The sequence below is a fragment of the Chelonia mydas genome, chromosome 2 (assembly GCF_015237465.2).
Source record: "Chelonia mydas isolate rCheMyd1 chromosome 2, rCheMyd1.pri.v2, whole genome shotgun sequence".
NCBI classification, from domain to species: Eukaryota; Metazoa; Chordata; order Testudines; family Cheloniidae; genus Chelonia; species Chelonia mydas.
In genome coordinates, this window is record NC_057850.1 from 188,950,739 (window position 1) to 188,964,667 (window position 13,929).

Sequence of the window (13,929 nt, forward strand, 5' to 3'; positions counted from 1 at the left end):
TATGAGAGTACGATATTAAGCAACCCCTCTGATCTGCTACTGAGATTACAATAGACGTAATGAGTAATAAAGCCATCTCATAATAACATAGTTGCTTTATGTGCTTGGTTTCCAGAAAACTTTTCAAAAACAATAAAAAATTAATATTTCCTTCTGTCTTCATGAGTGTAGGACAAGGTTACATAGTGTTTGGAATTACAACAAAAAATACTAAGTCTTTCATTCCCTAGTCAAAATAATCTCATATACTCTCCCCACACCCCATTTTAAATGTACTAGTATTCAGTTTGGTCTTGTGGTTTGAAAAGGTTTCTTTTTTCAACCTGAATGATTACAGATATTATATCTTCCTCAAAAGAAGATTGCAAAGAGCGTACTTAAAATGGGAACTCTAAGCACTGTTATAAAGGATTGACACTGTAGATTTGACTCTAGTTTCTGTAAATACCTGTGTATCTTTTGCTAAAATGGTGCTATGTAACTTATTACATTAGTGTGTTTAGGAAATAATAAGAGAGATCTTTGAAGCCAGTATATTTTGGAGACTACTTTGTCTTTTAGTCCCGTGATGGAAGCACTCCAAAGCTATGCTCTAGCACAACTCTTATCCTTTTTATAGCGACAGCTTCTGGCCATACACTTAAGGTCTGTTTTTGCTCCCATTGAAATCCGTGGCACATCTTCTATTTCAATGGGAGCAGATTGGACTTAAAGTCCAGAAATGACACATCTACATGTTGTTTTTCTTGGGGATTCAGTCAGTTCCCATTTTTTTTGTCTCTCAGTATCTCAAATGCTGAAGCTGCACTTATGTTCTTCTTCCTTGCCCCTCTCCACTGTGATTCGGTGATCTGCTTTTATCTACCAACTTCTAGATTTTGCAGATCCATCGCTTTCTGGAGCAATTTGATTATTCCAAGTGACTCAGTGTCATGCTTTTCATTTGAACCTAGTGGTAAATGTCAGTGGTATAAGCTAGCTTTTTTTTTTTTTAAATTGCTGTTATTAATTTATTTAATCATTCAGAAATAATTTGAAACTCTCTGTTGCTGGAATCTGAATCTCTCATGAACAAAAAACTTTGCAGATCTATAATATATTACCAGTTAGTGATGTAATTTGATGTAACACAAGATTAATTGTGCACCTATGTAACTATTATTCTTGCAGTAGCCTAAATGAATGAATCCTAAAGGTTTTGTGAACGTGTCATGTTAGAAAATTTAAACATTTTAAAGATTGACTGACTGATATTAGCTGTTAGTATTTTGTGTTCATTTAGTTGAAAGGAAAAACTTCCTGGTTTAAAGAAAAGGAAAAAAAGAAAAGAAAAAGAAAACCCTTTGAGATGATCCATCTCATCAAAATAAGCGTGACAGGCTTGAATACCCTTAATATATTCATACCCACACATTAAAGTGCTGTACATTTTTCATAATTATGTTCCTCTGTAACTGCATTTGTGTGAACCCTGTGGAAGAAAATGGAATTAATTAACCACCTGGCTTCATCTCCTGTATGAAAAGAAACAATTCTAGATGTCTTCAGGGTTGTTGGAATGTATGTTATTATAACCCCTAAAATAATAACATGAAGGATTTGCTTCTGTTTTCCAATAAGAGCAATTTTAATATGCCCTTTCAGATTTAGGGCAAGCCTTAATGCTGCAAGGTACTGAGAGCTTGTGTGAGATGCTAAGGGCCAACAGTATCCACTAGCTTTTATGGGAGACGAATGCATTTAGCATCTTGCAGGTGTTTCTCAGTACCTCGCAGGATCGGATCCTCAAGGCTTGTCTAAACTTGAAGGTTAATTTGGATTAAGGCAGGGTGTGAATTTAAAGTGCAATAGCTAACTGTGACCGTGAACTAAGATAAATCAGAACAAGGCACTCTTATTTTGGAGTAAGCGTCTTCACATGGAGTTACTTTAGAATAACTCCATGAGTAGTCAAGCCCTAGCTCACAAATAAGGAATTTAGAAATATGGTAAAATATGAAACTTTGAATCTTTGCATTAAACAGAAGAAAAACTGCAAACTACAGTGCAGAGATTGTTAACTTGATTCTTGTTCACACTAAGGCCACTTTATACCACTCTCATAATGTAAACACCCACTTTAAGGCCCCTTCACACTGCTAGAGTGGTGTAAAGTGGGCTAGTGTATGTTTACTTCTACTTTTATGGCCTCTTTGTGCTGTGTACAGTGGTTCTCAAAGTTTTGTGTTGGCGACCCCTTTCACATAGTACGCCTATGAGCGCGACCCCTCCCCCCCACTTATAAATTAAAAATACGTTAACACCATTATAAATGCTGGAGGCAAAGCAGGGTTTGGGGTGGAGGCTGACCGCTCGTGACCCCCCATATAATAATCTTGTGACCCCCTGAGAGGTCCTGACTCCCAGTTTGAGAATTTCTGCTTTAGTATAAATGAGAAGCAGGTTTTTTGTGTGCACATTTGTGTGAAGATACTGATAAAAAGATACCATAACAATATCTTAAATGTCAACCACATTACTCTTTGCCTCCTTATCTACTGTACCATTCAGTGCATGTCATTTGACTTTAGCTATCTTGTTTCTGCACAGCATTCACAATTTGTTGTTTGTATTAGGAAATATAGTTAGTGTTGTGACCATTGTCAAATAATGATGTCATTATGCGCCATGTCAAGCTTTTTTTAAATTGCTTGTTTACTTTTTTGATGTCTGTTTCATTTACTCAGTGTCATTACTCCATGAACAAGGCAGCTTCTTTCCTGGGCATTGGCACGCAGAATGTTTACTTCATCACAACAGATGAAAGGTAAGGAAACGGAGCCACTGCCATGGTCTGATCCTTTTAAAATGCAGTAGTGCTGTAAGTAAGTAACCTATTTGAACATAACTGAAAAAGTTTTAAATCTGTGTCCCTTAGAGGTAAGATGATACCTGAGGAACTGGAGAAACAAGTCCAGCGGGCCAGGAAAGAGGTGAGAGGTGGGGAGAGAGCGAGTATGCAGGCTGCGCGCTTGTGCATTTGAATGAAAGAAAGGGGAATAAGAGTGAGCGAAAGTTACAATAGGGCAGTTCATATACACATGTTCTTACGCGTGCAACCTGCTTGCCACAAATTGTTCAGTAAGCCAGGAATTCCGGGGGATTTGCTGTACAAGGCCATTAACATTTCCCAACGCCTTTGCTCGTGTTAATCATGAGATCAAGTAATGCTGCTCTGAAGGACTCTAGTACATCTTTTCCGCTCACAATATTCCGTTTGCCCTCAAGCCTTCGTAAATTGACATGATGAATGCATTGCTTTAAACTGTTGCTGCTTTCTTGATTTATAATGTAACAATCTTAACTGTAGCAAAAGCTATAAGAGAAGAATCAGCAAATATTAGGAAGTATGTGGAATAAAGGCCTGTTGTCTTAGCATGTAGTATCACATTCCACCCCGCTCATTGCAGTGACAGGGATCAGAGACTCCATCCAGTGTTTATGTTCCTCCAGGGATCCAGACTCCATCCAGTGTTTATGTTCCTCCAGGGATCCTGACATCAAGGAAGATGGGTGGGGGTAGCATTTGCAGGGATAGGGTAATGCACTGTGGGATGTATTTTGCTGCTCCTTTGAGCAGCAGCAAAGTGTGTGCCGACAGTTTGCCAGTTAGTGCTTGTTACTGACAGTAGCTTATGAACTCGCTAGCTTGGGGGCTACAGCATGACTCCTAAGAAGCAGATCATCTCTCCTTGGGTTGGCTAGCTGCGCCTTCTTCTATGCACCCAACTTGTGCATCAAAGCAGTAAGGGCTGGGATTGAGCCCTTAGTTCTCAATCTGGGAATCGCATACAGACAGCTGGTGTGTCATCTAGGATGTTAATGTGCTGGACCACACACAATGGGGCTGACACTTACACCTACTTTGCAATGAAGTCAGAAGTGACAGTCCCATCCTGCCTTGCGCCATCCTGCCTTGCACACTGAGTAAATGAAAAAGACGCTGAGCTTTCAATAAGGGCTGACTTACAGGTATATCCGTAACCAAAAACTGACAGTTATTTCCCCACCGTGTACCATATTTAGTTGACTGATTACTGATTTATTGTGGGCCTAATTGTATAGCAAAACAAATTCCTCCCCCTTCCCCCCTCCACTCTCCCAGACAGCTGAAGGAGAAGAGCTACACTTCACTCATTTTGAACAGGTAGGAGAAAGCAGAAGTGAAAATAAAACTGGGCAACTAAAAAGCAATACATTAGCTGGGCTAATAGGGAAAAATTCCTTGCTCAGGTAAGAAAAGGACTTTCCTTTCTTGGCCTGTGAATGAACTGTTGATAGATATTTTTTTTTTTTTTGGGATGATTTTAAAGAAAAGCACTTAAAATAAGAGTGGGCTAGATCCATTTGTTTTGCACTGATTTTTATAGAAAAGAAAGCCTTTTCCTTATTAAAAATGTTCTGGTTACAGATTTTCTTTCTTTGATGAGTGTTTATTATTGTTTCATTTGCCTTGAAATGGGAACGACAAGCACTTTGAAAGGTTCTCTCATTTCAGTTTAGGTTCTGTAAGTACCTTTCTCCTTGATTAAATGCCATTTTATACTTTTTCCACAACAATATGTCTCAGTGAATCGCAGTAAATATTCTTATCACACCAGAGGACTATTTTTTCCTATTCTGCAGTGGTGGAACTGCATGAGTGTTCTATAAAGCATAACAAAGAGACAAAGTGGGTGAGGTAATGTCTTCTGTTGGACCAGCTTCTGTTGGTGAGAGAGACAAGCTTCCATAGAGTCCAGACATGAAGAAGAGCATTGTGTAAGCTTGAAAACTTGTCTCTCACCAACAGCAGTTGGTTCAAAAAAAGATATGATCTTACCCACCTTGTCTAACACTGCATAAGGCATAATAGACAAAAACCCTAGGCCTCTTTACTAACAAGATACAACTAGACCTGGAACTTAAAGCAAAAAGGAAAAAACTCAGAAAAGAGGATTTGCTTAAATATAGTGGCAAGCAGAATAAAAACATGCTTCCCTTACTAAAAATGTTACGGTCATTATCAAGAATTCGTAGAGGACCCAATCCTGTTGGCCTAATTCAGGCAACCCCTTGTTGGCTTCAGTGGGAGTTTTGGCTTTGCCTGTTCATTTACTGTGGGAGCAGACCAGCAGGGATTCTTTAATTATTTTTTGTTAAATGTAATCAGTACATAGAGTTATTGCCATGGCGGAAGTGTTGCTTCACTGGGTACTTTAGTTTCAGGCTCTTTTGTTGTGTTTCAGATTAGTTGACTTGTTTTAGACTGTGAGAGGAATGAACAAAAGTTCAGAGGGACATTACAGATTGAGATTTTTGTGAACGTATGGGCCTGAGTCTCATTTACACTAAGGCCACTTTACACTGCTCTGGAAGTGTAAGTAAAATTGACTCCCCCCGCAAGGCCCTTTGACATGGTTAGGTGTAAGGTTGTTTTAGTGTAATTGTGAATGAAGCCTATATGTCTTCAATAGATGTTTAAAAGTAAGTGATAGTTATTTAGAATTGATCTGGATTTCATTTGAAATAAAACATCACATTGCCAGATTGTCAACTGCTATAAGTTGAAATGAATGGAGCTGCGCTGATTTACATCAGCTGAGGATCTGGCCCTGAAAATAAATCGGAGAGAGGTCCCTCTTGTTAGCCTAAAATTAAACATGTAGTTGATGAAATCCCAAATTCAACAGTTTAATACCAGTTTGGGCATGACCTTGAGTGGTGCAGAGGACTAACCGCTCCCATTGACCTGAGAATTCCATCGCTCATTGCTGCTTGGGATGAATTTAGCTTCTCTAAGTAATTGCAAACCTGTTTGCATGTGCAGGTCTCACTGACATCAGTAAGAGCTACAAGCTCGTATCGGAAGGGCAGAATTCCGTCTACTATTGTAATCACCCTGCTAGGATTAACTAAAAAGGAAAACTTTTGCCGCTGAGGCCAAAAGGGAAAGAGAATTGCCAGAGACCTCAAAGCTGCCAAAAGTTTCACTACTCAATCTATCTAATCTGTCTGAGAGAGAGATGGAAGAAGATCTCACTATATGTTTAACCACTGCCTATAATCCTTACTATTTTTAGAAGAGTAGGACAGACACAGAGACTTGCTGTGGGCCACTGATATTCAGGTTAGTGATAATTGTTCCAGCTTTAGAATATGCTGGCACCTGCTAAAGCAGAAAATGTTACCAAGCTCAGTCTTCCTCTGCACTAAGCAGGGTGAAGAATACAAACACTGCAAGATAATGCAGGTGGGATCCCCTGAGAGATGAGGAGTCACTTCCTTGCCTGATAGTTGAGCTAATGGCGCCATCAATATTCGGCAGAACTGCAGCAAACACAGTAGTGAGAGGGAAAGGATTGTGAAATGACAATTAGAGTAAAAAAAGAGAGATGTCAACTATCCAACATGCTTTCATCTTTACAGGGCTCAGAACTGTCAAAATATAGTCTGCATCTAGTGGCTTCCAGCCCATAACAATATGTCATCCAGGAATGCTGGTTTTTGAAAGTCAGCACTTTAAAATACAGTACCTCATATGTTAGCCTTTTACTGCTGAGAAACTAAAATGTAGACACTGTTATACCTGCCCTATTTTTCTAGACCTTGTTATATTTTAGCTCAGCGTGCATATTAGAGGATGTGAACGGTGCAAATGACATTTCTTTGTTTTGGATCATTTCACAGGGGGCAGCACCATTTCTTGTCTGTGCCACAGCTGGTACAACTGTGTTGGGAGCATTTGATCCTCTGGATAAAATAGCTGATATCTGTGAAAAACATGGCCTTTGGCTGCATGTGGATGTAAGTTAGTTTATATACCATGTAGTTTGTTAGTATTGCTTCAGAACTGTTGATGCTTTCTTCGGCAGCTGTGATATTTCCATGCACTCAGAAATTAGACAGGAGTTTAATTCCATTTGCCATTCTTTGCATGTGCAGCAGAAATGCAGCCACTTTCTCTGCTAAGTTTTGCCTGCTGAAAACCAGCAAAGAAGTGGGTTTTGAAACCTGGTCAAAGTCTTCTTGCAGATTGCCAGATTGTACTTTAAGAATGCTTCTAAACCGCCTCCCACTCCTTCCTCCCACCCAAAAGACACAACAAAACCCCATGCAGTTTTGAAGAGGAGAATTGTATAGAAATATTCCTTCAAATTCTTTCAACTTCTTAATATGGGCTGGATATAGCATAATTACTGTTAGCTGGGTCAAAGTCAAATGTTCCCAGTGAGACTAGCACGACTTGTAGTCAATGAGTTTATAGTGGTCTAAATGAGAGCAAAATCTGCATTGATCGCAATAACTGATGGCTGTCTCTCATTCGTGGATTTGGCTTTCCTGTTGACCCACTTAAATTTTCCTGGGCTGCTCAGAATAAAATGTTCTCTAACCCTTTTTTTCATTGTATGATAAGGTTCTAATCTTATACAACTGAAAGTTTGGAAAGTTGAATTTATTATCTCTGTCTGGAGTAACCATTGAGTTACTGGTATGAACATGAAGAGTTAATTTTTTAAAATGGTTTAATCTAAAATTAAATCTTGTAGCCCAGATTCTGCTTATTAATTACACTAGTATAAATCCAGAATAACTTGACTAAAGTCTGTGGAATTACTCAGGATTTATACCGATGTAGTCAGAGGAAAATCTGGACCTGGGTCTATATGGAAGATTTAATTTTGTTTGTTTTCATTTTGAACACTTTAAGATTTTTGCAATGGCAATGACCTGAGTGTTAAATAAAAACTTTTTTTATATTTAACCTGATCATGCTTCTAATTGAGTCAGTGAGTTTTGCCATTGATTTGATGGATTGGCCCTATTCATTTTAATAGAAGTGCTGGGGAAATAGCATGGTTAGGGCATTGCTTTATCAAATCTAATATTTTTCATCTGATAATTGTCCTAGGCCTGTGGTTCCTAAATTGCAGTCTGAGGAGGACTTGCTAGTGGCCTGCAGAGAGCTGGCTTTTCTTGTTTCCAGCTGATAAATCATATTAAGAAGCTAAAAATAATAATTTAATATTAGGAAAAATTTACTTTTCCGTGTGTGCAATCGCTGTAGTTGCCTCAGGGATCTTACTTGATTTCCAGAGGAAGGGGAGGTGTCCTGCACAATTATGAATGGGAGGATGTTTGGTGAGCCCGGCAACTTTGCTATTAAGATGTGGCCCACATTATGAAAAAGTTTGAGAGTTCTTACTGTAGGCTGATAGTGGGGCTGTGGTTTATTTACGCTTTTAGTGGTAGGTATTTGTGTGTGCATGTAGAGGGGTTGTAACCCTATATTTTATTAATTTGTATAGCCATAAATATCTATTCCAGCTCAGAATTGTGGAGTGGTTACTCTTGTAACTGCAGAAAAGAACTCAAGTGATATTTGTAATATGATCAGTGATGAATATAAGAAAGAGAAAACAAGTAAACACAGGAACTTGTAATTCAGAAATAATCTTTAGGAGTCATGGTGATCAGAGGCCATTCTGAAAAGGAACAGCAACCCCATGTACACTAAAAATAGTGTTTGAAAGCTAAAAGCCTAGTTCTGTGCTGATTTATGCATTGTGCAGCCCAGTGGTTATCAAGAGAACACCTAATATGGCCCTGTTTATAGTTCTGAAAAAATAAAGAACAACTAAAATCAAATGATTTTGAGTAGATGTAAGTGCTCTATACAGCAGGGCCATAGTCTGATGTCAGTTACACTGGTGTGAATCAGAGTCGCGCCGTTGGCTTCAATCCCAAGAGCTATTCACCATGCTGTCTAAAATTGAAGTCAGTAGAGTTATCCCAGATTTACACAGGTATAACTCAGTTCCAAATCTTACCCTATGTCAAACAATACTAGGTAAACTATGTATTCATTAGATTTCCTTCTCCAAATATAAAAAAAATCACAACACTTTAAATTACAAGTTTGTGTTTGTGGATGCAGAACTTTTTGTGGTTTTTGTGTGTTTCTTTTTTTTAAAGAGTTACGCTGTATTTCAAGAGTTAACTTGTTGATTATGAAATGCAGGGCCTAATGTGATGATTTTTGTCTTTATTGTCTAAAGAGGAACTCTGAATAAAAATGAAAAGCTCAGTTTGTTATCACACACATAATTTAAAGTTGTATTGTCTTAGAACCTGATCTGATTTCCACTGAATTAATGGGAGCTTTTCTGTTGACTTGAATGGGTGTCGGATCAGTCCCCTAGCCAATGAGTGGGTATTTAGCATAAATGAAGTTTATTTGCAGCTCTTCCACAGAATTGCTGTGTGGTCTTGGGAAACTCACTGAACCTCCTTGTACTTCCTTTCCCATTTGTAAAATTGGAATAATAACTATTAATAGTTACAGGGAAGTTGTGGGACTTTGAGATTCACAGCTGGAGTATTATTATTAAAATTTGATTCCATCCTGTATGAGAAAAAGAGTAGTCCAGTGGTGAGGGCACTAGCCTAGGACTTGGGAGATCTGTGTTTAATTCCCTATTTTGCTGCAGACTTACTGTATGATCTGAGAGGCAAGTCAATTATTTCCTCGGAGCCTCAGTTCCCCATCTGTAAAATGGGAATAATAGCACTTTCCTACTTCACGGGTTTTCTGAGGATACATACATAAGACTGTATGGTACTCTCATACTGCCGTAGAGTGAGCCATATAAGTGCCTGTAAGACATGATTTTAACCTTTCATTCCCTGGTGTGCCTTCACTGTTCCTATCTCCCAGTTATGACAGATACCATTTCTAGCCTTTTGCCTCTGAAACAGATACTGATATAGCTAAATTATAGACCACCTGATGCAACTTACCTCAGTGCAGCTGCTCCTCTGAATACTTGCATTTCCCATACTTGCGTCTTGAAAACCTGGATCCGGTATTTCTACTTTATTACACTTATAGAAATTGTGGATGCTCAGTACTTCTCAGGATCCAGTCTTGGCATTTCCTTTTTGTGGACTTCAGTAAGAGGAAGGCACTGTGCAGGTGTGGGTTGTGCAGACATCAGCACACAGCTGTGCCCGTGCACCTCAGCCCTAATTTAATAGCATGCTGGGACTGAGACCTCTCTTAGGGTGAGGCTAAATACAGTGTCTGGGGACCAGAGTGAAACTACTACCTCTAGGTCACTTGCTATGACCTAAAGTCATATTTTAAATCAGGTCTTCATAAGTGAAACGCTACCACAGTGTGTTAATCCTCTGAGTAATCTAATTTTATGAATTTGTACATTTTTGGAGCTGAGCAAGTGCCCGGTGACTTGAATCGGGCCAAGATTTCACCCTTAGCGTGAAATTCACATTTCCCTGAAAAAATTGGGCCAAGGTAGGATATAGGGGCCTCAGAATCTCCCCCTCCCCCAACATAGCACCTAGAGCTATCCTTGGGCTCTAGTAGCGGCCATAGCTCAGTGTGCCCCACCCCGTGAGGGATTCATTGCTAATGAATCTAGATAATTTGATGACCCACGGACCACACCCCTACTGCTCTTCTAGTCCACCCACAATCCCCTGGGCATTCTTGTTGAGCGGAGAAACATTTTGCTTGGCTCTTCAACATGAAGGGGGCTGTGGAATCCTTCTAAATGGCCTTTCTGCTTTCTGGCCTCATACAGCAGAACAGCAGTGGTTCCACTTCTTTTGATCATTCCAGAGCTGTGCAGGGATGGGAACCGAACTTTCAGTCAGTAACAGCAATCCTATCACATGGCTTTTGGCCTAACTTCCAGTCAGTAACAGTATATCCATCATATAACAATTGCTTCATAAATATGTATAAAAACCATTTTATTTGCATTACCCATTCAGAAAAAATATTGATCTTTAATAGGACTCTTCTATGAGGCTTTCTGAAATTTTCCACAAAATTTTGTTTTTGTTTTTTTTAGTTCCTGGAAAAATGTTTCCAATTTATGCAGAAATCCCTGCCAGGTACATTTTAACACAAACATTCTGCATATGCGTTTTTAAATCACTTGGGTGCAAGTTCTGCAATGGATTCTGCATGGGTGGGTCCCTGTACCTGTGTGGATCCCTGCTTAAGTCCCTGCTCTGCACAAGCATGGGTTCTGCCAGACTGGAGCTCTTTGCAAGATCAATGCCTTCAACATTGAGCCCTTTTCTTTTTTTACTAGTAATAATTTCTTACAAAAAGCTTTGAGCACATTATGTGATGTGTGCCCCACAATCTCCCTTTCCATGCATAGCTGCATGGAAATTCTTCATTAATGTCTGAGACTTATAGATTCAATGCAGCTATTAGGTAGTTGGGGTCCAATCCTGCTCACATTGAATCCATGTTAAAAATTCCATTGATTTCAGTAAAACAACGAGGAGTCCGGTGGCACCTTAAAGACTAACAAATTTATTTGGGCATAAGCTTTTGTGGGTAAAAACCCCACTTCTTCAGATGCATGGAGTGAAAATTAGAACTGGACTCCTTGTTGTTTTTGTGGATACAGACTAACACTGCTACCCCTCTGATAATGGATTTCAGTGATGCAACATCAGACCCTAGGTGCTGCTATCACATGCTTGCAGACGTTGTATTCCATAGTAAAAGTCAGTGGTCCAAATTCCGGGCTTGGCTCTGCAACTTACATAGAGTAGCCTTTACTTGAGAGAGTATTGTCACGGAGGTCAATGGCACTACTCATGTAAGTGCTACAGAGAGTGAGTGAACGAGATTTGCAGATTTGGACTCTCTTAGACACCAGTGCAACCAACTTGATTTCAACATGGTTGCATTGATGTCACTGAGTGTACAATTAGGCACCATGAGCAAGGATCGCACACATTTAAAACAGAGTATTGCTTTAGAATAAGATGGATTATTGAGGCTTTATAAAATAATGCAGTGGGAATGCTTATAGAGCATTAGAATATACAAATAACTTTGTCTTGGTTATGTAAATATCTCAACAGGCATCTTGGGGTGGCTCAGCTTTGATGTCAAGGAAGCATCGCAAGCTTCTGCATGGCATTCACAGGTAAATAGTTTAATGGCTCATGGGAACACCTAGGAAGGGCGTTAATTGGGAAGGGGCACTCCTTAAGAATCTCTTTGGGGTTTGTATGTCCAAAGTATTATTTTAATTGAAGAGACCACAGAATTTATAGGTGGGGGCAGGGGGGAAGATTCAGAAATCTGTTATAGGCATTTGTACTATATATGGGCATTTTTCACTATCTACAGTTGTGATTATAGGGTAATCATTTGTTTTTTTTCCTCTTTCCTTAATTCCCCAGGGCTGATTCTGTTGCCTGGAATCCCCATAAAATGTTGATGGCAGGAATCCAGTGCTGTGCTCTTCTGGTGAAAGACAACTCTGTAAGTCCTCCTGTTATCTTTTAAATGCAACTTAAAGTTGGGGTGTGTCATTGCTGTATTATGGAAGTGGAGATAATTAGAAAGCAACTGCAAGTTATTTTTACTACACTCTCCAATGCAAAGTAGAGAGTTGTAAAAAATGTATACAATGTCACAAAGGACAAATAATGATATGGGACCAAATTCACCCATGACACTAAACTCAACAGAGTTATACCAGGGTTGAATTTTCACGTGGTGTTCCTGTAACTTATTTGCTTTAGATCATGAAGTAAGCTGCTCAGTCACTCAGATGCAGGATGAAGTGGTCTCCAGCATTTGGAGACTGATCTTGCTCCCATCAAAGTCCATGGCAAAACTCTCATCCATTTGGATGGGAGCAGTATTTAGTCTTTAGGTGGCATTCATTAAACAGTTAGGGCTAAATGTTTCCTTCCTTTGCACTAAATTTTAGGTCAACTTGCAACCACTGCTCCTTTGCCTCTCCCCATTGTTCACTGCATTGTGCTGGTGTGTTTCTTTCATCCCTTCCATATCTTCCATATGGTTTGGTGACTTTTCTGTCTGCCTGTCCCGGTGATGTGCTATGCTGCATAAAAATCAGCTGGACTTAGTTGGTGCTGTCACAGATTGACAGGAGGTGCTGTGTTCAGCAGAGTTACTTCAGCACATTGCACTAGTGCATCAGCAGGATAGGTAGATGGAAAAGAGATGGCTCACCGGTATTTCTGGGGAGGTATAGGTGGGCAATACTTCTCCTGTTTCTACTTGCATACACTGATAGAGTGAAATAAGTTTCATTTTTTCCCGTCATGAATTAATCACTCTCTTCTCCTGAGTAACCTTCCCAGGAATTAGCATTTACAGTAACTCCTCACTTAACGTTGTAGTTATGTTCCTGAAAAATGCGACTTTAAGTGAAATGATGTTAAGCTAATTCAATTTCCCCATAAGAATGAATGTAAATGGGGGGGGTTATGTTCCAAAAAAAATATATATTTTTTTGCCATACAGTACAGTACTATAGTTGGGAGGTGCCCCTGCCTTACCCCACATAGGCATAGCCCACTGTCACTGGAGACAATGAGGCAGGCAAGGAGGCTGAAGGTGTTGTAGACTAGAAGAAGCATGTTGCACAACAGCAGCGGCAGCTTCCCCTACTCTGCAAGCACCAGGGGCCGGGGACTCAACCCTCGGCCCGCCCACTCCACCCCTTCCCCCAAGCCCCCACCCTTAACCCACCTCTTCTCCCCTCCCCCTTTACTCTCCATGCGGTGTCCTCGCTTCACCCCCCTCCCCCCCCGACTCCTGCCCACGTCAATCAGCTGGCTTGCGGTGTTCTGGAGGGATGGGGGAGGAGCGAGGGCTCAGTGCGCAGGCTCCCCCTCCCTCCCCTGCTTCCGGAACACTGCAAGCCAGCTGACTGCAGCAGGCAGGAGGCAGGGGATGGAGGGGGGAGGCATGCCGCATCCTCGCTCCTCCCTCCTGCCCACAGCAATCAGCTGGCATGCGACGTTCAGGGAGGCAGGAGGGTGAGGGGAGGAGTGAGGACTCTGCGCAGCCACTCCCCCTCCCTCCCCTGCTTCCGGAAC

The 13,929-nt window shown here is 40.4% G+C and overlaps 1 protein-coding gene across 7 annotated transcripts in view; it reads left to right on the forward strand.

Moving 5' to 3' along the window:
• GADL1 (glutamate decarboxylase like 1) overlaps nucleotides 1–13,929 on the forward strand; it is a 114,044-nt gene that overhangs the window by 32,434 nt on the left and 67,681 nt on the right. For all 7 annotated transcript variants that reach the window (XM_037890377.2, XM_037890378.2, XM_043540885.1 and 4 more), the window contains 5 exons: nucleotides 2,727–2,806; nucleotides 2,918–2,972; nucleotides 6,709–6,825; nucleotides 11,932–11,996; nucleotides 12,256–12,337. In XM_037890377.2, the coding sequence (XP_037746305.1) occupies nucleotides 2,727–2,806; nucleotides 2,918–2,972; nucleotides 6,709–6,825; nucleotides 11,932–11,996; nucleotides 12,256–12,337 (399 nt within the window). The remainder of the gene's footprint in view (nucleotides 1–2,726; nucleotides 2,807–2,917; nucleotides 2,973–6,708; nucleotides 6,826–11,931; nucleotides 11,997–12,255; nucleotides 12,338–13,929) is intronic.